We start from the raw sequence: 25157 nt of genomic DNA on the forward strand, positions 1-25157 counted from the left end.
GAAGTCATTTGAGTCAGAGTTGTGGGTTGTTTGTTGTGTCTGCCAGCTGCCCTCGGAGGTAGGTGGACTTACCCTATCTTACTGACCTGGAAACCCAGACCACAGAGGCAGGGAAGCCAGCCGAGGTCACACAGCACATGGGGTAGCCAGGGCGCCCAGCAGCCCTCGTAGCAGAGAGAAGAAGTTGGTGGGGGGGTACTTTCAATCTCCTGGAGGAACTGGTGACCCATGGAACTTGAGTGGAGTGGGAGAGGAGGAAGCAGATTGATCAGACTTGAAAGTCACCTCCAAATGATTGTGTTACAGGAGTTGCTGCTTGGGAGTTGGTTTCCTTCCACCACCCAGACTGGGAAGGGTCCAGAGTGCGCTCTTGCTACTGTGTCTCAGAAAGCTTTTGTGTACCTTAGGGCCCAGCAGGACAGGCCCATCCTCCCTGAGTCTCTCAGAGAATTTGGGGGGACTGTCCAGGTTGAGGGTGGCTGTCATAGACCTTCCAACTTGAAGTCCGGGAGCTTCTAGAACTCAATCTGACGAGGTCCCGTGTATTTGCCCAGCTCGTTCCCCTAGGCTTCTCCCTGAGGGTCTCTACCTCCTCTGCCTGGGCTAGGCCCCACCCCCATTTGTCCTGTCTGCTCATCACCAAGTGCCCAGACCTGAAAGTCACCTTCCCTGCCTTATGCCTGAAGTTTTTGGGGCTCGTTTGGACATCATAGTGGCTCTTGTGTTGTATTGAGGCTCTCATTGTTCCTTGTCTGTGGTGTCACCACTGTGTTCACAGTGCCTGGCCCCTCCCCCACAGTCCCAGAGTAGTCACAGGACAGCACATTCAGCACCAGTGGCCGATGTCCTGGCTCTGACTGGAGAGACACTGTAGCTTGTGTGCGACGTGAAGACCCAGAGACTAAGTGACCTGGTGGTAAGGGGCTAAGGCCCCATAGACTTCAGACCACACTCCCACCACTCTGGGATGGCAGGCACCCAACCCCTTGGCCTAGCTGCATGCTTTAAATGGAGTTCACAGATCTATCTCCTTGGATCTTGTCATGGTTATATGGCTCAAATCCACAGAAAATTCTCAGCTCCTTGCTGGCATGCACCACATTTGACAACTGTTAGCTACTCTTAAAAATAATTTTTTACAGTAATTCATGTGAATGATGCAGAATTCAAAAGTGTTCCAGAACATGCAATGATTTTCCCTCCCAACAGGTCCCGGCCTCCCTGGGCTCTATTTTGTTACTTGTTAAATTTTCTTTAGTCACAAAACAGACACTTTCCCTTCACTTAGCACACTCAGAAGGAAGTTGCATGTGAGGAAATTAAAAGCTCTATTTTTGCTTTCTGGGGCTGCAGAGTGGCACAGATAGGCTGTAATTTATTTTGTCGTCTTAGTGCACTTTAAAGTTCTATAGATGTGAGCTCTTCTTCCTACTGAGAAACTGACAAGATTGTGATGGTTTCTGTGGACCAGTTTCACAGAGTGGTACTCTGGACCTCTGTATCCCAATCTTCACCAATGCACCTTCCTGGACTTGTTTCTACCTGTGACCTTACTGAGATTTAACTCAGATACAGTAAATTGCCCCAGTCGCAGGATTTTTAAAATAACTGCAAGTTCCCGCACAACTACTGACAGATCAAGATAGAGGATGTTATCATGATACCAGAAATTCCCTTGTGCCCCCTTCGGTCATTTCCTCCAGAGTGAACCAACCACTCTGATTCTGAAACTTGTTTTGCCTGTCCAAATTCAAGTCTACCCTTTGACTCAGAGAAACCAGGGCTTATGTCTACAAAACGCAAGTGTGAGTGTGTTCATAGCAGCTTTATTTGTGATGGCCCCTCATGGGAACTGGAAAGACCCAAAGTGCCCCTTCCACTAGTTGGTGGTCGAACAGACTGGCCATCCATGCAGCAGTGAAAAGGCACCAACTTCAGTCACACGCAGACAGGATGCTGGGGATCCCATTCATGCCAGTCCTGTATTCAGTATCGACACTCCATCTGAGAGGTGGAATGGGAGATACTGGTGAAGGGGCCCAAGCTGTCACCAGAGCTGTTGGTGATTTCTGTGTGGGAGGGTGGATGACCGTGATTTTGAGACGCCAGGTGTCTGATGTCTTCACCTGTCCCCAGTTCTCAGGTTCCTGTCTGTCATCCAGGTGGCTTGGGGTTCCAGGAGAGTCAGGGCCAAGGCTACACTTGGTGCTTGGGGAAGGGGAGGTCATGGTCCTTAGCCACTGCATCCTGGAGGAACATAATAAAATATGTATCTTTTTTATTAAATGGTTTATTCAGAAGTGCCTTATATACTAGGAAATGTACCAGTTTCAAATGTGATTTTTAGTAACAACAGTAAATGTTAGTAAGCATCACCACAGCCAATTCTTGAACATTTTTCCCCAGCCTGGAATGCCCCTTCCTCTCATTTTCCCACCCTTTGGCAACCGCTGATCTGCTTCCCTCCTCTGTTGATTTGTCTTTTCTGGACATGAAAGACATCGACTACATTCCTTCTGTTTAGTCTTTATATCATACATATGGTATTGTAGTAATTTAAAACCTGTATGTAGGTTGGGCACAAGGGAGATTGTCCAACTGTTTGTCAAGGAAATGGTCCTTTGGGCGTGCTGCAGCTGGAGCAAAGGCCATCAGAGGGAAATGGGTCTGTCACCAACCTTCAATCAGCCCATACCCCCTGTGCTACGAGGCTCCTCCAAAGCCAGAGCATTCTGACTGGGGTTGGTGTCTTTGTTGAGGTCGCCCAAATTACAAGAGGGGATTGCTCCACTCTGTGTGGTCACACTTCCTGATTGTGTGAGTAATTTCTGTCCCTTTCCCCTCCCACAGGGACTTCCTTCCCCGCGGTTCAGGAATCGTTACCCGGCGGCCTCTCATTCTGCAACTCATCTTCTCAAAAACAGGTATGCTGGGGGCAGCTGGCAGTTGCAGCAGGACATGACCATGGACATGGTGGCCAGCAGGGCAAGGGGGCAAGTGGTGGAGTTAGGGGTCCTGGGCTGTCAGTGGGGTTTGAATTCACGTTTCTCTGTGTGTGGGGAAGTTGAAGAACAGTTCAGTGAACACCCACACACCCATCCTGAGTGTCCTCAACTGTGACTAGGCCACCAGGTGCCATATTTGCCTGCTTTGTTGTAGATAACAAGTTTGCTGAGTGCTTTCAAAAGCAGTAGCAGACAGGACACGTCAACCTGCAGTGCTCTGGTGCACCTCTCTTTGCATTAAGGACACTCTCCTACAGTCATAGAGCCACACCTAATAAAGTCATCATTCCTTCATGTCATCTAGTGCCCAGTCGATACTTAGATTGCCAGTCGTCCCCTAGCTATCTATCTTCCCCAGTGAATTTTATAGCTGCTCTGATCGGTCCCACTTGATGCTCTCTTGTCATCTCTCTTTTTTTCTCATTAGAGCAGCATCCCCACTATTTCTTTTTTAATCTTGACATTGATTTTTGGGAGACCCAGCCCATTGCATATAGAATGGCCCACATTAAAAAAAAAAAAAAAAAAAAAGAATGGCCCACATGTACATCTTCTGTCCTTCCCTCAGTGGCCTTGGTTTCCTTCTGTTCTTCTACACGCTCTGACATGACATGGGCCTGTCTCCCAACTTGAAATCCACTTGAACCTGGAAAGTATCGGGGGTCAGAATCTCCAAGGGGAAAGAGAAGCCATTGGTGGCAGGGCCTCTCTCCTCTCTAGAGCGCAGAGGGGTCTCCATCCTGCTTCCACATTGACCTGGACTCTGTCTGGACAGCAGACACACACTCCCATTTTACTGATAAGGAGAGTACGGCTTTAGCTAGGTTAACCCTCTTCCTCATCTGGCATCTGAGGTTAGGCCTCAGACAGAACTTTCAGCCCTAATCTTGCCTTCTAGTCCTTTTATCTTCTGGCTCTGCCCAACCCCAGGGGGCCTACCGGGGGAGTTGACTCCAGTGAGTGAGCAGCAGATTGGCCCAGTACTCACTTTGTGAGCTCTGACACATCAAAGGCTATGGGCCAGCCAATGGGCTGTGTTCAGATGTCTGATCAGCTGTACCAGGATGGGCACCTGTAGAGCTGGTGGTCAGATGTTAGCATGGTAGAGCTTGGCCCTGTAGGTTTCTCCTTCCCCTTGAGCAGGCTGGTGTGGCGGGAGTGAGAACCTATATTCTTAATGAGTTCCCAAGTGATGCTGATGCCACTCCACGAACTCTGCCCTGGTGGGTGGGAGTTGGGAGCCACACTGCCTGGGTTCGAATTCACAGCTTTACTGGCTCTCTGGCCCCTGGGGAGGACTGCTGCTCAGGCCCTGTTTCCTGTCTGGATAGGAATAATAGAGATAATTCTAGTACATCCTTTGTCGGTTGTCTTGCCATGAAAACCATGTTATTCAGTACACAGACAGCCCTCACGCCAGTGCCTGGCACAAACGAGGCCCTTGCTGAGTGGTGCTTTACAAACAGCTGTGGTTTTGTGCTTATTACTGGCCTGTTAGGGAATGGCTCGCTGGGAGAACATGTCATCTGACTTCCCAAACTGGCTGGTCATGGCTGTGTCATGGTGTCAGGGCTCCCCCATCACCTCCACAGGGGCCGACACCCAACAGTGGTCTATGGAGCACTTATTGTATCCTGCAGGGCTGCGTGTGACAGCGAATGGGACCAGGGCTACTATTCTCCATGCTCCCATTAGTTCTGGGTATGTGTGGGGGGGCAGTGGTGGGGAGACCAGGAGGGAGACAACAAAGTCCCACTTGAGGCCAGACACTCATCAGATGGGAGCATGTGGGATTAGGGGTTGGGGCCGACATAGGACTTCTCTGAGGATGTGATGTTTGAGCTGAGTTTGATGGTGTATCAGGGAAGGAAACTCCAGAAAGGTGGTGATATGAAGGCTGTGAGGAGGAGATGCCCAGAGGGCCCTTTGGAAGAACTGAAATTCCTCTGGGGGTGGGGAGGAGGGAAGAAGTACATGACAGTGGTGGCCTGGAGGGAGGTCCAAGGGCAGAAACTCTGAGGGTGCGCATCTGTCTAGGCCCTGGCTCAGGTAATACTGAAATCTTCATTCCTGTCATCCCTATTTACCAAGGAGGGAACTGAGCTTTTGGCACTGAAGCCACTTGTACATGGGAAGGTTGTCTTTAAAGCCCAGCCTGAACTCCCTCTTAGAGTGTGACCTTAGGGTCCAGCGTAGGGGTAGGAGGACTGGGTAGAAGCAGGAGCAGATGCTCGGGAACGGGTGGGGACAGGGGGCAGCCATGGAGATGGAGACATAGATCCTGTGGGAGTCGGGAGAGTGGTCCCACATGGATGTGATGTCGGCTATGTCCCATCTTGCACTCTTTCTTCCGCCCCCGAGCCGGCATTCCCAGCCCCCATCACCCCAGGTAGATGTCTGACTAGGTGACAGTCCGAGCACTCCAGAGGGTTGTAGCCTCCCTGAAGCTCAGTTGTGGAGGTGGCAGATACAGGGTCGCTACAGTGGGGCTGAGAAGGAAAAACAGGTGGCTTGGTGAGAGTCTATCAGGCATTGGATGTTGTTTGCTGGGTGCCAAAGGTGAACATTCTCAGTAGGGGAGCACATGTGCAAAGCTATGAGGTGAGGGGGTGCAGGGGCGGGTACACAGGCGTGGTAAGCGATTCAGGCAATGGGAACACATGGGGTGGGGAGAGACTGGCTCAGCCCGCTGGCTGCCTTGTGCTGGAGGCCTGGCCCAGGACAATGCTTGGGATCAAGGGAAGTCTAGAGGAACCTGGAGGTGGGAGTCAGTGCTAATCCCAACTGGGCCTCGGGGGGGCCACGACCTTGCAGAGTACCAGGCTGAGGAAGGTGTTAACCCACTGACAGGAGAGAAGGGGCTGAGTGCAGATTAGAACTTGGTGTTTTGCAGGCTCTAGAGGCTGCATTGCTCCTAGAGATTGAACTTTATTGTCCAGCTGACTCTTGGGGGCAGGACTCCACAGCCAGGCTGCCACTCCTTTAGGGCCAGTTCCTCAAGCAAGTGACCCTCCCTGTGCTTTGGGCCCCTCATATGTAAAGTGGGAGTAAAGTGGTGGCAACCATGTGCCTTCAGTGTGGGGTCTGAAGTCTCATGATGTGGCCCCACCCTCAGTCTGGGCTTTCTGACTCCTGTGATACCCAGTGGCACCCTGCTTCTCCTTAGTCTGGGCTGGTCTCATGAGCCAACACTTTTAATTGGCTTAGTTTAAAAATTACCTATGACCGTGGCCATCAGGAAGTGTGATGGCTCATGGTTACCCTGCTTCTTCTTAGGCACCACCCTCATGCTCATATACTTGGGGTGCTGGGGGCTGTTCCTGTGTGGAATGTGCATGGCTGGACTTCCTTGTTGATCTTCCTCTCCTGGCCTGGCCTTGTTCACAGGACCCAAAGAGGGGCTGACTAGCCTCTCGGTCTCCTTCTCGAAGGTTGGTGGTTCCAACAGGCCTTGTCAACCATGGGACTTCACCTCCTCCTGGTCCCCAGCTCATGATGGTCCTCCTCATCTTTAAGCCCAGCCTTGTGTCTCTGAGCCTTTTGCCCTGGCTGTGCTCCCTGCTGGAACAACCATTCCTGGTTGAACCCCCACCCCATCGCTGTGACTGCCACCTTAGTTCCTCTGTAGCCTGTGTTACATGAATCATTCTGTCACATTCTGTCTTTTTCTTAATGGTCTCCCCACCCCAAAAGTCAGTGCCACAAGGACACACACACTGATCTGCTTTGTCGGCCACATTTCCCAGTGTCCAACACAGGGCCTGATGCCTGGGCATGCTCCGAGGATGGCCTGTGCTCCATGCCTCCTGTGGAAGGTGGTCAGGGAGGTCAGTGACTGTTGGTGCAGCACTTTCCCTGGGAGCCCATCTGGGCAGAGCCCTTTCTATTAAGCTGATAGACTCCATAGCAGTCCGGGCTGGGCCTTGTTTCTCCCTAAGGAAACCAAGCTGGGGACTCATCAGGATGCCAATCTAGGCCTGCTGCTTCCAATGTGTGTGTATCCCTCCCCCGCCCCCATGCCACCAAGAAGTTCTCCAGTTCTCAGCAAACGCTGACCTGGTGTTCTACAATCAATTTGGTTCTGGTGCTTTCTACCTGGAGTTAGTGTCAGAGCCTGCAGGTGAAGGGATCAATTGCACAGTACTTCCCTACTTCAGGTCCGGGATGTAAGCCTTAGTTGTCACCTGTGCCGCTGACCACCAGCAACAGATCAGCGTTTCCCCCCTTCCCCCTCAGGTTGGGTTAATTTGCTCGAGAGGCTCATATAACTAAGAAAACATTTTACTCACCAGATCATCAGTTTGTTATAAAGGGTTATGACTGAGGAACAGATAGATGGAAACAATTTGTGGGGTGAGGCGTGGGGAGAAGGCGAGTTGCTTCCATCCTCTACAGCGCTCCCTATAAGCTCTCCATGTTAATGGGGAAGCTTTCTGCACCTTGTCCTTTTGGGTTTTTCTGGAGGTTTCATTAAACACGTGGTGGTGTTGATTTAATCATCGCCACCGAAGGTTGGGGGAAGGTCTGGTCTCCCCAGGCATCAGTCCCATCCTTAGGTGTGTCCTAAAGTCACCATAAGTGACCATAAGTCACCATAAGTGACTCCTAAAGTCACATGTCTGGGTGTGGGTGAAAGGGGCTTGTTATGAATATCAAGATTCCTTTATGCTCTTTTGATATAGGACATTCCAAGGGTTTTAGGGACTCTCTGCCAGAAACAGGACAAAGACCATAGATACATTTCTTTTTTTTTTTTTTTTAAGAGGCATGTATTTTTATTTATTTATTTGTTTGTTTGTTTGTACATGCACTGGGTACAGTCAGAAGCGCAGGAGGGTGAGAGAATTCACCAGAGTAAGAGCAGGGAGCAGAGCAGGCAGAAGGACCGAAGCACACTGCTGAGGGGAGCAGCGAGCGGCAGGAGAGGTCTGCGCGCCATGTGGGACCCTCCTCCGGTGGCCGGGGAGCAGCCGGGGATTGAACCGGCGCCGCAGAGGCCGCGGGCAGCTTCGCAACCCAGCGCCCAACCGCTGCGCCACAGGGGAGGCCCGATACATTTCTTCTTATGAATCACAGTATCACACCTCCCCAGTGTTGGGAGATGTCCACAACTTGCCTAAAATCAAAGGGAGCTTGAAGGCCAAATGAAGGCCACAGGTACCCCATGTCTTGCTTTCTTCTTGCTTGGCTGCAGGCTCTGAGAAGTCCCTTGTGAGCACATCCTTGACCAACAGGGTCTCCCAAGTGTGTTTGAGCCCAAACTCCTTTCTCCTGGGCTGTGTCCCAGGTCAGCATGCCTGTCAACACCAGGTTTGGGGAAGGCAGATTCCGTCTCCTGTTGCTGGGGCTCAGCCTGGTGGCTCTGGTCTTTGTTGATTTGAGATCGCGCCAGGCATGGGCTGCATCCACCAAGAGTCCAGGCAGAGCCCCTGTGTGCAGTGCACTAACACCCCCACCGCCACCCCCGGCAGCCTTGAAGGTTTCCCTGAGACTGACAGGTGAGTTGCTCGTGTTCCTCTGTGGGTTGAGTGCTGTGGCATTTGATTGCTTTCTCAAGTCCCATTGCATTGTGAGGAAACCGTGGCACCTGGAAGGACTGGAATGCCAAGGTGGACATGCCAGGCACTCCTACCGCCCTCTCTTCTTCCTGTCACCTCCCAAAATCACATGGTGCCTTTCCAGGCCTGAGGGGTTGGGCTCAAGGCATGTTGTCCTAGAAGAACCTGGGCATTTCACCATTCTCTTGAAATGCCAGTGGGCGTGTGCCCTGGGAGGGTGACTGATCACTCGTGTCACCCTGGCTGGTCACACATGGCTGACCCTCCTCGAGGGATGACAGTCTGACTTAGGCTATAGGACGGCAGTGGAGTGTCTTTATGGCTGGGGCTAGGGACTGGTGAAACTGGCTCTGTTATCTGTGCACACACAAGGCAGACAAGACTTGGAAATGCTACAACATGTAGGGTGAATCTTCCAGTGGGAAACCAGAGAAAAATACACTGGACAACATGGTAAACAGTGTTAGAAAGCTGGTCCTGTGTGGTGCACAGGTGTGTCATCTCAGGTGGATTCACAGAGATGGTGACAGCTGAAGGAGATGAGGAGCGAGTGCCTAGGGCGAGTGCCTAAGACCCCATGCAAAGGTCCTGAAGTAGGAGCAGACTTGCAGTATGAGAAATATGAGAAATACAGGAAGCCAGTGGCTGGAGGGGATTAAGCTGGAGCAGAAATTGAGGGAAGGAAATTTTGCAGGGCCTTGTGGTGTGTAGGGAAGACTTGGCTTTTATGTGACTAAGGTGGGAGCCGTGGAGGGTTTTGAGGAGAGGAGAGATAAGGTCTGGCCTTAGGAGGGTAGAAAGCAGGCCTATAGTTGTGAAGTGACATGGAGCCCAGTAAAGAAAGCAGGTGGTGAGGGGTAGGCTTCGCTGGCTCCCTGGCGGCACAGAGGGTTTCATTTCTGCTGCCCACTGACCGGCTGGGGAAAAAGTGATGACTTTCTGGCAAAGTGATGTCTCCTGCACATCCTTCACCCATGAATGGGCTGTCAGAAGGGGAGATGGCCAGTGCCCACTGTACTTGGGGTGGGAGGGACATAGCCGGCAGATCCTATTCCCATAAACATGACCCAGAGTGACCTGACTCTGACAGGGGAAAAGGCCCAAGATGTAAGAAGGGTGCCAGGTAGCATGGAGTCAGGGAAGGCTCTTTGGAAGGGGTAGTAGGCATAGATACCCTAGAGGAGGAGGTGTGGCTGGGCCTGTCAGGCACCAGGCCTGGCAGGACAGAGGTCTTCAGGGGAGAGGGCCTATGTCCTGGCCCCAGCTCCAGTCCCCTTCTTGCATTCTTGGAAGGGGGATGGTCTCTTGCTGGTGCTGAGCCTGGAGCCTTGAGCTGGAAGAGAACTGAGAGCTGCTGTGGGAGTTGGGGGATTGTTCCATTTTTGGTAGCTGCTGCTGGAAAAAGAGTATTTCTGCATGTTCCTGTGGAAGACTGGAGCTTGACTTTCTTTGGGATGATGAGGGTAATGGGATGGTAATGATAGTGATCTTGAATCTTCCAGCCCATGTCCTCTTTGCCTCTACTCTCAATGGCCAGTACTCATGGCCAGACCTGAATCTCTGTGATCTAAGCCCATAGAGATCCTTGACCCCTGCAGCAGAGGTTGAGAGAGGTGCAGAGCCTGTGGTGGCCTCAAAAAGTCCATGTGGCTTGAGAGCCACCAACTGGAGCAAGTTTTCTGAACTCCAGATATCAGCTCTACTGCTGAACTTGGGCCAAGCCACTTCACCTCTCTGAACTCAGTTTCCTCCTCTGTCTTACAGACATCTTGAAGATGTTTACCTGCTAAGGTGCTGCCTTGTGAGGAGCAAATAGGACTGTAAACTCGGGGTCAGTGAGCAAGGGCTGCATGTTGGCTATTTTATCGGGTTAAAGAGATGGGCTGGCAAACCCTGTGGATAAAGATTCTAGACCAGCCTGGATTTTTTGTTTCAGATTACACCTTTTCTTTTGAGGCAGCTGGTAATGGGTCTTTGCTGTGATTTTTTTTTATTTTTTAGCCAGGTCTCCTGGTGGACATCATAACTGTTTCTAGTTTTTGACTCTTAGAAATAGCACCTTTGCATCTCTGTAGGTCAGTTCTTTGCCAGCCTGACTTACTTCCCTCTTCTGTTTAGCATCGTTCCAGGAGCTTTGATCGCTGAGCCTGGAAGGTCCCCCGTCCCCAAGATTTACCATGGAATTTCAAACATATGGAAATGATGAGGAATTGTACAGAGTATGCTTGTTGGTCTCAGTACTTCAGTCCCTCCTTCCATGACCATTTTGTATTCTTGCTTTACTCTGACTCTGTGCTTTGGATTTCTTTGTAAGCATCACTGCATTAGTTACTTCCTTGTTTCCTTTGCCCCTATGTCATACCACTTCCAGACAATGTGGCTCAGGAGGTGTGCCCCTTATATTCACTCAACGCACTGCCCAGAAACATTTTTCCTGAGGGGTTCATGTCAAGGTGGTTCCCCTTGAAACTCAGGAGGGAGATGGGCACTAAGACAAGCTTTGGGGAAGCCAGCAGTGGTGTCCTAGCCAGTCTTAGCCAGACCTTGTGAGCATCTGGGGGAAGGACAAGGGAGTCTGTAGCGGCAGGAAGGGCCACTGAGCAGGTTTCCTATGAATCGAGCAGATCAGAGGGGTAAAGGAGAGTCCTGGAGCTCTCAGTGGCTTTCTCAGGCTTTTATTGAGCTTTTACATCTAGTGTAGCAACCACGTACATGGCAAGCAGGGGTGCCCCGGGGCCAGGAGGCTAGTAGGCCTCCTAGTCCCGAGCATGTCTTCACTCTAGGTTTCTTTCTGGCTTTCTTTCTCCCTTTCTCTCTCTTGCCTCTCTCCTGCCTCAGCTTCTCTTGGCAAGTATCTCAATTCTACAGTGATGGCCCACAAGAGTAAACAACATAACAAAATATAACAATGTAACAAAATGTACCATGCCCCATCAGAAAGGGCAGTCCTAATGGCTGAGGGCAGACAAGCCTGAAAATCATTTACCCTACAGAGTTCCACAGATGTGGAGCCAGGATCCCTCCTGGCTGGAAAGTGCTGGTAGCTCATGGTCCTCTCAGGATAGCTGCTGAAACCCATAGTGAGGGAGGGCCTGCATCATGATGCCGGACTCCTCTCCTATGTAATAGCAAAGCAAAAGCTTCATCAAATGTAATTATCCTTTGTCTGATTGATTTGTGCTGATATTTCCTCTTATAGTTATCAAAACAGTAAATGCTGGTGTTATTCACCTGCTGAATTTTCTTTTTTAATATTCACAGTATGTTACAATGTTTAATTTTGCAAACTGCTACAGGAGAACTCCAGTTCCTCAGGAATAGGATCTTTGCCAGTTTTGTTCCATGTGGAATCCACAGGTCTGAAAAGACCTTGGTCTTGGTCTATAGGAGTACTCCCTCAAATATTTGTCACAAGAATGATTCTGTTGCTCCCGAATTCGTAGAGCAACTGTGGCAGATCTTATACTTTCTCTGCTATCCCAGAAGGCCATCTGCTCCCCAGCCACAAGATTGCTTCTCTTTCTCATTTTGTGTCTCTTTCTTCCCTTTTCAGAATATGCCGAGTTTTTGCACCTCAAGTCCAAAAAGTTTACAGACTTTGATGAAGTCCGACAAGAGATTGAAAATGAGACCGAAAGGGTCACTGGGTCCAACAAAGGCATCTCCCCAGTGCCCATCAACCTGCGTGTCTACTCACCACACGGTAGGCCTCATGAGGGCAGAGGAAAGCTGATGCTGTGGTCATCACAGTCTCAGAGATTATGTCCCCTCCCATTTTTATTCATATACACATAGCCCTTTTGATCTGTGTCTTCCCACTTTTAATAGGAATGTGGCACCAAAACATGAATCTCAATTCTAAGAAAAACATAGCATGCTGGGAAGATTATAAGCAATAGTGGGAACCGGGCAAATTGCTACTGTATGCCTTGTAAAAAATAGGAGCTGCTGTTTGGCTCCCAGGTGATCTGTGGCCAGAATGACACCAGCCCAAAGCAGCCAACCAGGTCTTCCAGTTCCTTGAGAGGAACCAGAAAACCAATTTCTCAGCAAAATACCCTGAATTTAAAATTGCATCATTTAAATAGAAAAGCTTGCAGCTCAGAGGCATGTATAGCTTAAGTCTTCAATGTGGGTTGTTGTTTTTTAAAAAATATTTATTTGTTTGTTTGTTTGTTTGTTTGTTTATACAAGAACCAAGGTACAGGCCAGATGTGTGGGAGAGTGAGAGGATCCACTAAGACAGAGTGGAGAACAGAATAGGCAGACTGACTGAAATACACTGCTGAGGGGACCAGCAGGCGAGACAGGAGAGGTCTGCTCACCATGTGGGTATCTCTATGGCCAGCAGGGATCGAACCAGCACTAGAGGCTGTGGACAGCTTTACAGTACTGCACTCAAATGCCTGCGCCACCAGGGAGGCCCCAATATGGGTTTTTTTACTGAGTTTTAAAATTTAATATTTTAAGTTTGATTTATTTATTTATGCATACTAGAACTGGGATACAGGCCAGCGGTATGGGGGATGAGAGGATTCACCGGAGACAGAATGGGGAACAGAACAGGCAGACTGACTGAAATGCAGTACTGAGGGGAGCAGCGGGCGAAACAGGAGAGGTCTGCTGTGCCATGGGGGCAGCTCCCTGACTGGGGATTGAACTCATGCTGCAGTGGCTACTGATAGCTTCATAGGTTGCATCTTAACCCCTTGTGCCACCAGGGAGGCCCCAAAATTTATTTTTATAAAAATGAAATCTTAGCAAAAACTCATCTCACACCCCAATATTGCAAATATATTTCACATTCCTTTAATGATAAGTAATATGCATAAACAGGGCTTCCCTGGCGGCGCAAGGGGTTAAGATGCAACCAATGAAGCTATCCGTAGCCACTGCAGCACGAGTTCTGTAGCATGAGTTCCATCCCTGGCCAGGGAGCTACCCACATGGCACAGCAGACCTCTTCTGTCTTGCCTGCTGTTCCCCTCAGCAGTGTATTTCAGTCCCTCTGCCTGTTCTGTTACCCACTCTGTCTCCGGCGAATCCTCTTGCCCCCCCATACCTCTGGCCTGTACCCCAGTTCTTGTATGTATAAATAAATCTTTAAAAAAAATGTGTAAACCTTTATAAGTGTATACATGTTTCACCACTTTCAAATGGTAGCAAATATGTGTGTTTCTTATCAGCCTATCTTTTGCTTTTATTGATTGCTTGGTATTTGTGGAATCATTGAGTTAAGATTTATTTAGCTATTTAAAGTGATTCCAGGGCCTCCCCAGTGGCGCAGCGGTTGAGCGCTGGGTTGCGAAGCCGCCCGCGGCCTCTGCAGCACCGGTTCGATCCCCGGCTGCTCCCCGGCCACCGGAGGAGGGTCCCACAGGGTACGCAGACCTCTCCTGCCGCCCGCTGCTCCCCTCAGCAGTGTACTTTGGTCCTTCTGCCTGCTCTGTTCCCCGCTCTGGCTCTGGTGAATTCTCTCACCCTCCTGCGCTTCTGACTGTACCCAGTGCTTGTATAAATAAATAAATAAATCTTAAAAAAAAAAAGATTTCAGAACCTGGGTTTTTAAAAAAAATAAATAAAGTGATTCCAGTCTACAAATGCAGACATCACTGAAATGGAGTGCATAGAGAATACCTATAGAATTGGGATCCTAGAAAGGGAGTTACTGGATCAAAAGGTGTGACCCTGGGCTTCCCTGGTGGCTCAAGGGTTAAAGTCTTAAACTATCACCAGCAACTGCAGCATGAGTTCGATCCCCAGCCAAGGAGCTAACCCACATGGTGCAGCAGACCTCTCCTGTCTCTCCCGCTGCTCCCTCAGCAGTGTATTTCAATAGATCTGCCTGTTCTGCTGCCCACTGTCTCTGGTAGATCGTCTCACCTCCTGCACCTCTGGCATACACCCCAGTTCTTGTATGCATAAATACATAAAATAAATCTTTTTTAAAAAGAGTGGGGCCTCCCCTGGTGGCACAGCGGTTGAGCGCTGGGCTGTGAAGCTGCCCACAGCCTCTGCAGCGCCAGTTCAATCCCCGGCCGCCAGGCTAGGGTCCCACATGGTGTGCAGACCTCTCCTGCTGCGCCTGCTGCTCCCCTCACCAGTGTATATCGTCAGTCTGTCAGTTTTGCTCCCTGCTCTGGCTCTGGTGAATTCACTCACCCTCCCGCGCTTCTGACTGTACCCAGTGCTTGTATAAATAAATAAATAAATCTTTGAAAAATAAAAAATAAAAAGTGTGACCCCGGGGAGCAAAAAAACCCCAAGACCTAACTCCCTGGCACTTGGGGAAGTGAGCTGTGTTGCTACAGGGCTTGCATACCTCACCTTCCCTGGGTTTCCCTCTGATTTCTTTCCCAGTGCTGAACCTGACCCTCATCGACCTCCCGGGCATAACTAAGGTGCCTGTGGGGGACCAGCCCCCAGACATTGAGTACCAGGTCAGGGAAATGATCCTGCAGTTCATCAGCCGTGAGAGCACCCTCATCCTCGCTGTTACTCCTGCCAATATGGACCTGGCCAACTCGGATGCCCTCAAGCTAGCCAAGGAGGTCGACCCCCAAGGTAACCCTTGAACCCCACAGTGGCATTTCCTTCTTCCCTGTGTCTTGGAGCATTGTGACTTCCTAGTAACCTTGATTCTAAGTCACCGGTGTTCTGACATGACTATCAAGAAAAGGCCACTGGGACACAGAATTTCCCAACAGGGCCAATAATGCAAACGGATGTTGACCCTGAAGGGCATTGTATGACAGGCAGGTAGACATTCTTCCTTGGTCATCATGGCCCCCACTTTGCCTGTGTAGGAAGCTAGATTAGGGGATGTGATTTGCCAGGCTTCCCGGGGCCCAGATGGGGTCCAAATCCACCTCTAGAAGTTACTTACCCTTCCTGAGGCTTGATCCCCCTCTGTCAGAATGGGAGTGGCAGTTCCAATCTATGGAACTATTGAGTATGCTGGAGATGTCTCTATAACTGCCAGGCAGGAAAGGTAAAAGAGTAAGGAGTTAATGAAGTAAGTTGGGGGCAATAGATAATAGTGGGAACTGTGGCACCCTGGCTCACAGCACGCAGAGGCAAACTTTTCCAGTGAAATGCATTCTGTGAATGTCAGTTAAGTACCTACTGCATGCCTGGTAGAGTTTTGGCCTTGGGAACCCTGAAAGGTCCAAAATTGAGGGAGGGCCCTAGCACTGGAGAGCTGAATCTCCAGTGGGAGAAATAAGCAAGTAGGATCATCTGAGGGGTGGTAAGCACTAGGAAGGTGATAGAATCCTTTGATGGTGACTTTGGGGCGGCGGGGAGAGGGGGGATCTGTGGCCTCTGAAAATGTGAAGTCTTTTACAAGACCAGAATGACAAAAAGGCAAAATCCGGCAGGATGGACCCTGGATGTTAAATATCCTGAGTGGCTGGAACAGAATGAGCTAAAGGGAGGGCAGAGGAACTGAGGGCTGGAGGGAGCAGGGGAGGTGGTAGGTGATCCCAGGGCCAACTGAGCAGGGCCTTATGGACTACTGGGGACCAGGGTATAATTTTGAGAGTGTTGGGGTTTTAGCAGAGTGTGCCATACTGAAGTGCATTTGCAATTCCCCTTGACTACCTGGATTTCATAGTGATTTGGAGGGCGTCAGGCACAGTGAGGAACGGGATGAGACAAGCTCTGTGGCTCATGCTCCCTGGGTTTCTAAAGGCCTGTGCCTGCCCTGGACGTCAAGCTGCTCAAAATCCAGGGCTGTGCGCTGAGCATCTTTGCCCCTTGGTAGACAGGCTGTACCACATCCCAGTATATTCCAGTTGCACTTTCCCAGGTGTGTGTCCCTTTTTGCCCCTGTTCTGCTTACAGTCCCCCACAGCCTCCCCACCGCCTCAGTCACATCCCACAAAATGGGGTGTGACTATGACAGAGACACTGCAGAGGCTTGATTGGACTGAATATAGTTAAGCCCCATTTGGTGCCAGTGTGCTTCCTTAAAAAGTGTTTTTCTGGGCCTCTCTGGTGGCGCAGGTGGTTGAGTGCAGTGCTGTGAAGCTGTTCGCAGTCTCTGCAGTGCCAGTTTGATCCCCGCCAGCCTCGGAGCAAGCCACATGGCGCAGCAGACCTCTCCTGTCGTGCCCACTGCTTCCCACAGCAGTGTATTTCGTCAGTCTGCCTGTTCTGTTCCCCATTCTGTCTCTGGTGAATCCTCTCACCCTCCTGCACATCTGACCTGTACCCCGTTCTTGCATAAATAAAAAAAATCTTTAAAAAAAAAAAGGCAGAAAGTGTTTTTCTGCCTTTGAAGGTAATCATGATTACCCCAAATATGTCACCATTGTAAAATATTTCTACAAACCTAGAAAGTGACAGCTCCCCTTCCTCTGCAGACATACTGGTGGCGATATGTGGCAAATATTCTTTTAAATTTGTTCTTCCATGTAAACTCACCTTTTCCAAAATGGAACAATCTTATTTGCCTGAATATGTGTGTGATTTCCTATTATGTGTACACACATTGCTATCCTCTAGGCCAGCCCATGGGATATTTGGGTTATTCCTGGTCTTTTGTAAGCAATGCTCTGGTGAGATCTGACCTTTCCAATAGAGTTGATACCCCCAGGAACCCTCCCTATCACATTCCTCTACCTTGCTCTGCCTTTGCCCTCCAAAAAGGTGCCAGCTCTTTGGACCTCCCTGGTGGCACAAGGGTTTAAGCACAGCATTGTGAAGCTATCTGTAGCCTCTGCAGCAGGAGTTCGATCCCCAGTCAGCCAGGGAGCTATCCACATGGCACAGCAGACCTCTCCTGTTTCACCCGCTGCTCCCCTCAGCAGTGTATTAATCAGTCTGCCTGTTCTGTTTCCCACTCTGTCTCTGGTGAATCCTCTCACCCCTGCACCTCTGGCCTGTACCCCAGCTCTTGTATGCATAAATAAATAAGTCTTAAAAAAAAAGTACAAAAAGTTGCCATCTCACAATCACAGCAGATACGAGTAGGCAAGGGCCCCAGGGAAGTCCTGCTGTCACCCCTTGGTTGGCCACCTTAGCACCCACCATCATCTTTCAGTGCTCCCATCTGTTCTCTCTCTCCTTTCTCTCTCTCACACACACACCATTCCCCACCCCACACCACAGAGGCAGCCCTTGGATACCGATGCGGGTGTGAGTCTTTGCTAGTAGGGCTTCCTTGATTCTGGACAACCTGAGGAGAGGAGGAATTTTGCGGATTCTATAGGGTGGTTCTATGGTAGAATCTTAGCATTTTAGGTGAAAGGTAACCCCAGAAACAGTTGCTGAGAATTCCAACAGTTGCTGTTGGAACTTTGTGTGAAACTCAGAATATAAAACATCGAGTTTTCATGAGGTTTTCCCCTACTGCTTCTATAATAAAATGCCATCGCTGAATACCAGTGGCAATGATGTGCTGTGGCCAACATTTACTGATTGAGCATTTGCCGTGAGCCTGTTCATCCTCCGAGACAGCCCCCCTGAGATTAATGCTGTTATGGTTTTCATTTTACTATAGGGAAACTAAGGTCAAGCAGGTGATGATAGGACTTGTCCCAGGTCACGAAGCCTGGAAGTGGGTGACCCACTGCTAGCTCTTGCTCCTGCCTTGTGGTACTCTCTGATCTCTGGACTCTTTCAGGCCTGCGGACCATTGGCGTCATCACCAAGCTTGATCTGATGGATGAAGGCACTGATGCCAGGGACGTCCTGGAGAATAAGTTGCTCCCTTTGAGAAGAGGTGTGGCCGGTGGGGGTCCTGGGGTTGGGTGGGGGTAAGGATGATGGGTGGGGTTGAGCAGCAGGAGGGCTGCTGCTCTCTACTTTTTAAAATGATGTTTGTTTTTGTTGTCATGAAAACCTTGGCAGATATCCGGAGGTCTGCTGAGATCCAGTCACCTCACTATTTCCTTCCCCACATCCAGAATCACTGCTTTTCAGTTTCATTGTAAATTCTTCTTTAACTTTTTTTTAGTGTGACTTTAGGGTCTTTTTTCTGATTTGTATACATTTTCCATTTCACAGTAAACACCTCGTTTGTGGATCTTTCCCAAAACATATGGAAGGAAGACACTAAAATCACTTACAGCTTGACTTCCCCCAGTAGCTCCTAGTTAACACTTGGTGAATCTCATTCTGAAAAGTTCAAGATTTGTAACTTTCATACTTTGTATAATGTGACATTCTTGAAAGTAGGGAGAAGTATAAGGAGTTCCCTGAACCCAGCCTCAGTGGTTAGCAGTGTGTAGCAAATCTCCGTTCCCTCGTGTCCGCTCTTCCTGTTATTTTCTTCCTAGGGCAAGAAATGCTAGGCCTCATACTCTTTCCCACAGGAATACCTAAATTTCTTTTTAAAACATTTCTTTCCCATCCCCTTTGTTTTTTTTCTGTACCATTTGTTTGTAGAAGAGATCAGACACACGCCATTCCCCACCCCAGATCACACACCACATACGTGGGATTTAATGACCCATCAGTCCCTGTAAACTGGTAACTAGTAGACTGAGGCATGATTCGGTTCAGTTTAGAGATTCTGATATGGGAATAGCCTAAGTAATTAAAAAATGAGACTTGCAAGCATTTGTTGTCTCTGTGTACCAGGTACTGTTGTAAGCGCCTGATGTGTGAGAATCCATTTAATGCTGATAACCAATCTAGGGCGATGGCTCTGTTCTCGTTGCCATTTTGTGGATGAAGAAACAGGTGCAACAAGGCTAACTCCTTGCCCTGGTTCCCAAAACAAGGAAGTGAGATGTGGTCTTTCACACCTGCTCTCCTGTAGCATGCTGCCATGTGACCTGCTCTTCCACGTCACTTAGCAGAAGAGCAGAACATTCCCGTGTCACATATTCTTTTTTTTCAAATCATACTATTTTTTGAGGTAACGTTGGTTATACAAATATTCTTTAGGATGGCTTCCCGCGGTCCCGTGGCATTCCTTATGTAGGCGTGTGTAAGCTGCCGGTTGCATGCTTAGCTTGTTTCCTATTTTTCACTGTGGTGGTGTTGGATATTTGTCCTTTAGCCCATTGCTTTCTTCATTGCTTCTCTTTCCTTTCCCATTTCTTCCCTAGGATTACCGCTCAGCTGTGGGCACTTCAGGCCATCATCCTTACTAGCACCATTCAAGTCATTTCTTTTGCTCCTGGGGTCCCCTCCTCTCATTGTCTGGGATAGGAGTGGGGAAAGCATTTAGACCTTGGTTACCACTAGTGCTGCTGAGACGTTGAATCATGAGAGATGGCTCTTATTGTTATAGGACAGGGAGAGGGGCAGCCCAAACCCCGCAAACCTGCCTATTCTAAATGGGTTCTGCCATCTGCCGCATCAACAGAAAACATAGGAGACTTTAAGGGGAAGGAACTTTAATAAAACTAGGAAACAATACAGGAAAGGCAAAGAGTCTAGTTTCTAAATGAAGCACCCAAAGTTACCCGTCCCCTCGTGGGTAAAAGTCCATCCATATGGGATTGGCCCAGAGCAAGGCCCCAAAGCCTGCCACAAGTCTAAAGCATCTTCCAGTGGGGACCCACAGCAAAGGGTCAGAAATAACCAGACAAGCCCGGAAGGAAAAGAGCAAAATCAACATCAAGATAAAAGCTGCCATTGTCACCTCCCCATGGGTCTCACCCACATCTGTGTCACCCGGTTCACGACCAAAAGACAAGCGCAGTTTCTTCACGTGTCTCTAGGCTCCATGCGCCTCCTCCAGGTCTCCTTTTGGCTCCATCCTGCTTCCTTCCTCAGTCTCTTCTGCAGCTTCTCCTCTTCCTACTCAGCTCCACCCTCCCTTGGGTGGGGCAGGGAACCTCCCCCTTTCTTGGGGACCACCCTGTTACAATCCCCCCTTTTAATTTTTATTCCACCATATCTATGGTGGCACAGATCTTATGGTGTAATCTTAGGAGACAGTCTTTAATGCGTCCTACCCGATCCGACGACCTGGAAACCCAAAGTCACTCTCAGAGCTGGCCGGACGCTGCGAGCTGGTGGAGAGCCAAAATGGGGGACCCCTCCAAAGCCCACGTGTCTGGCTTTATACCACACCTGGCTGCTTAACCCCACCCTCAGGTCCCAGCCACCTTCCCTTTGGTGGTGATGGGATTGGGAGTTCCCAGTGTCTTCGGCTTTGACCTGGGGTGGGGGTGGAGTCCACAAAGCCTATATGGAATTTGCTTTGGGACATCCTTTTCCCCTAACATTATCAAGACAGAGCAGGGTCAGGACAAAACCCAAAAACCCATTTGGCTGAGGGGACCGAAGATTCTTGTCAAAGATTTAAGAAGGAGGGAGCAGATCCTTTAGCTACCCCAACCCTGTGCTCCCTCGAATACCACATCTTGGGCCACCATCTTCAACCCTAAGGCATTCTGACTGGGATCAGCATTAACCCCAAGTGGTCGAATGATCAGGACCGCTTCAGCTCTCTTCCTCCCTGCTCAGTGATATCCAAATCTGCCCACTCTGGCCTTGCTCTCTGTTTTTGAGAAAGTCCCTCTTCCTCACTTGTAGCTAATTGCCTCTCATGACCTCAGGCTTTTTCTCCCTCATCTCTCCTGTCACCTGTGTGACCTTCAGAATCATTTCACAGGGCTTCCTTTCTCTTGACTTATGAAAGACTCAGAACTACTGCACCTTCCAAGAAACCAAGCCCCATGCCTCTCCCTCCCCCTGCTGTTTCCTTTCCTTAGTCTGATAGTAGCCACAGTGAACTTGGGCTTCCTGTGGATCTGAGGTCAGATCTTGGTTTTCCTTCTGATCCTTTCTGTGAACTTGGCACGCCTCTCTGTGAATCTATGGCCTCACCTTGGCATGCCTTTGTTCCCCCATCTGTAAAATGGATCTGCTAACAGATATGGAGAGCATGGCAGGCAGTCAGGTCTGCATAAGACTGGAGTTGTCACGTCCATTCCCCAAGAGAAGTGTTGAATAACTCCCCTTATACCACACTATGTACAGTCTCTCCTTCCTCCAGTTAAGGTTGCTTTTCAAGACTATACTCGAGTATTTGCGATATGTCTGAGTAATGGGTTTGGCTCATGACCCAGTCCTGTAAGATGGGATCCAGGTCCATGCTTGTATCTTGGCTCATTTGGCGCTGCCCCCACCCTGACCCTCTCTCCCTGCAGGCTACATTGGTGTGGTGAACCGCAGCCAGAAGGACATTGAAGGCAAGAAGGACATCCGTGCAGCACTGGCGGCCGAGAGGAAGTTTTTCCTCTCCCATCCAGCCTACCGGCACATAGCTGATCGCATGGGTACGCCACTCCTGCAGAAGACTCTGAATCAGGTAGGTGTGGATTTTGAGCAGTTGGCTCAGGCTGTGCACTGCACAAAACTGCAATTCACAGTGGCTTGGTCTAGAGCAGCATTTATTTTAGCAAAATGATTCAATCTACCTTTGATTCAAGGCCTGGTGAAGAGTGGGTGTTTAGTAAGCCACACTGCCAATACTACTGTTTCCATCACTATATTACTACTGTTTAAATTGCCATTGTAATTTTGCATATGAAAAGTTTGCATATGGCTCCTGATGTTGGTGACCTGGGTTACAGAAACCTGGATGATGGCTGCTGTAGCCAACAGCACCAGACAGTAGCTAAATAGGAGGACTTTGGATCCAAAGTCCATCCTGACCTCTGACTGGGTAGCCTCAGGGTAGGGTCCCAGCCCCTCCTAATCTCTTTACCTTTGTCATTGGAATGTTCTCCACCTCCCCCCCCCCCCCCCACTGCTAAGTGCTTAGCAGCTACCCAGTGGGGAATTCCACACTTATCAAATCGCAGCAGCTCTCTGTTGCTCTTTTTTAGGTAATATATTCCTAGCACTCATAAGCAAAACTAGTGCAGACCTGCATCTCTGAACATGGGTCAGAAGACACTGTGTATCCCTTAGTGGTCCCAACTGGTTCTCACTCCAGCCTGGGGGCGCAGTTGGCTCCATCATCTTGGTTTGTGTAATGACACTCTGCAGAGTTTGTACAACCGTGAAATTGCCTAACAGTGCATTTCTTAGACCATATCTTGTCTTTAAGTGATACATGACTGGATTAGAAAGTGTACTGTGAATCATCCTTCTCTGCCTTCCCACCCACAGGGCCCTACTGTTAGTACTTCCTGAGTTTCTTTTTGTCCATAAAAGCAAAAGGGAACTTGACGAATCATTTCTCCCTTTCCTTCAATGGATAATGGCATAGTCAAGGATGTCTTTTTTTTGTTTTTTTCCTCTCAGTACCATCTCTGGGGTCTCAGTCCATGTGCAGAAGAGCCCTTCCTTATTCTCTCTCATGGCTGCATAATAGTTTCAAACACAAGGACCGTGGTCGGTTGAACCAGTCTCTTGGTGAAAGACCCTTGGGATGGTTTTTCATTCTCCTAGTCAATAAAAGGCAGCAGCTTATAATATCACTTTGATTATGGGCCAGTTTGGTAGGGAGTAAAATTCATGATGTGGGATTATGTGGCCCACACCTGGGCAGGCAGTGCTCGCCCTTAGTTATTGTCCTGGTTTGTCCAACCCAGGTGAGTAAGACATTCACCCTGGATACTCAATGGCAGCTTCCCAAATGGTAGCAGGACCCAAGGAGTGCTGTTCCTTCATGCAGATAATGTGGCTAAGAGAGCCAGGCCCTGTCCTGAGGGATGGTATATTTCTAATGGGGGGACAGGAGCAGAATTAGTCACCTGATAATATGCATGATCAAGTGTGAGGTAGTGATGGGACTAGGAAGAAGCCCCAGAGAAGGAAGCCAGAGAAGGCAGCTCATGAGAGCAAAAAGGGAAGTGAGTGTGTGGTGGGAGGGCCCCTCCAGGACCGGAAGTGGTGTCTGCCTGGGCGGGAGGGCATAGGGGGAGAAAGGGAAATAAAACTCCCCACAGGGCCTCCCTGGTGGCACAAGGGGTTAGGCACCGCACTATGAAGCAATCCACAGCCTTTGCAGCATGAGTTCGATCTCCGGGCAGGGAGCAGTCCACATGGTGCAGCAGACCTCTGACTCACCCGCTGCTCCCCTCAGCAGTGTATTTCAGTCAGTGTGCCTGTTCTGCTCCCCACTCTGTCTCTAGTGAATCCTCTCACCCCCTGCATCTCTGGCCTGTACCCCAGCTCTTGTATGCATAAATAAATCTTAAAAAAAAAAAACTCCCCACAAATGGGCAAATGGGGAGTTGCCTTCTCTGAGAGCCAGCAGCTCCTCTTGGGCAACTGGCTGCATATCTGGGTGCCTTATAAAGTGGTGGAGTACCCTGTTTCCCCTCCCTTTTTCTTATGAGCTTAATGGGATTGGTGGGATGTCTAAGACAGTGTAAGACAGTGTAAGATTGGTGGGATGTCTAAGACAGCCGTGGTCTGCAGCATGTGTAACATAGCCCTCCCCCCTCCCCCAACTCCCATGGAGGTGGGGAATGTGTGGGCTGAGATTGTCTGGGGGCAGAGCCCTTTCACAAAGGTTTTTAGGGTGATAGATTGTTAAAGAGTAGGAAGCTCCTACATATCTTTGTTCAGTTTGGCAGATACTTTACAACTTGTTTTCTATTTTAGAACAGATGGCAACAAAATGCCACTTTTCACTTTTGAGTTTTAGCTGACTGAATGGCTTTTATTTTGGTTTCTCTCCTGTATCTATAGTTTGTAATAGTAAAAAAAAAAAAAAAAAAAGTCACCCAGCCCCAAGCTAGTGAAATGTCCAATTTCTTGAACCATCCCCTAACTGGCCCCTATCCCAGAGGCAGCCATCTCATCCCTTCCGGGGCTTCCCTCTGGAGAGATTTTCAGGCCTGGAGAGACTGGTAGCATCTGTACTGCCCTTCTTACTCCTTTATTTTCTCCATGTCCCAGCCTGAGCAGTAATATTTCACACATTGTTCTGTATCTAGCATTTCCTCTAACCCACCATGAGCTCATTCTGTAACCTTTTCTGCAGTGCTTCCTCCTTGTAAATTTGCAAATAATTAACAAATCCACATGGTCCCAAAGTAGAATGAGAAGAAAAAGGGGCCACAGTAAGAGGCCTCCTGCCTGTCTGCTCCTTTCTTCCTTTTTCAACATTGTTTCTTACCAGTCTTCCTTGTTGCTATTCCTGCTAGTGAAAATGTATCCTTCCTCCCTCCTTTTCACAGAGGGAGCAAAACTTATGTATGTGTATTCTATGCATCCCCCCTTCCCACGCACCCCCCCCTCCAAACCCCCCCCCCACACTGCCCTCTGACCTCTGTTCTCTCTCCTATAGCAACTGACCAACCACATCCGGGAGTCACTGCCAGCCCTGCGCTGCAAGCTACAGAGCCAGCTACTGTCTCTAGAGAAGGAAGTGGAGGAGTATAAGAACTTCCGGCCCGATGACCCCACGCGCAAAACCAAAGCCCTGCTTCAGTACGTGTCATCCCCGCCAACCCACCACAACTTGGTACACCAGGGCCTCCACAGCCACAGGGTCCCGATCCTCATTCACTCATCTACAAACAGTTGTCCAGAACCCTGTGTGCTAGTTAGGCCCTTTCCTGAGCCCTGGGGTTGCTGCAGTGAACAGGACAGAGTCCAATGTGCTCAGAAAGTGGAACTGGATGGGACAGAAAATAATAATAAAATGTACAGTGTGTTAAATAATGAA

The 25157-nt window shown here is 49.4% G+C and overlaps 1 protein-coding gene and 1 long non-coding RNA gene across 15 annotated transcripts in view; one reads left to right on the forward strand and one right to left on the reverse strand.

Moving 5' to 3' along the window:
• Window positions 1–25157, forward strand: part of DNM2 (dynamin 2) — an 88081-nt gene that overhangs the window by 26247 nt on the left and 36677 nt on the right. For all 14 annotated transcript variants that reach the window (XM_037505793.2, XM_037505795.2, XM_037505798.2 and 11 more), the window contains exons 2-7: window positions 2851–2924; window positions 12117–12266; window positions 14924–15127; window positions 18192–18290; window positions 21679–21839; window positions 24777–24919. In XM_037505793.2, the coding sequence (XP_037361690.1) occupies window positions 2851–2924; window positions 12117–12266; window positions 14924–15127; window positions 18192–18290; window positions 21679–21839; window positions 24777–24919 (831 nt within the window). The remainder of the gene's footprint in view (window positions 1–2850; window positions 2925–12116; window positions 12267–14923; window positions 15128–18191; window positions 18291–21678; window positions 21840–24776; window positions 24920–25157) is intronic.
• On the reverse strand, window positions 1816–3970 carry LOC129145481 (uncharacterized). The gene is made up of 3 exons (XR_008551102.1): window positions 3945–3970; window positions 3548–3651; window positions 1816–2247 (listed from the first exon to the last, which is right to left on the reverse strand). It is a non-coding gene; the product is annotated as an uncharacterized LOC129145481 (long non-coding RNA).

The sequence above is a fragment of the Talpa occidentalis genome, unplaced genomic scaffold (assembly GCF_014898055.3).
Source record: "Talpa occidentalis isolate TD23 unplaced genomic scaffold, MPIMG_talOcc4v2.1 talOcc4.12, whole genome shotgun sequence".
In the NCBI taxonomy this organism is placed as follows: Eukaryota; Metazoa; Chordata; class Mammalia; order Eulipotyphla; family Talpidae; genus Talpa; species Talpa occidentalis.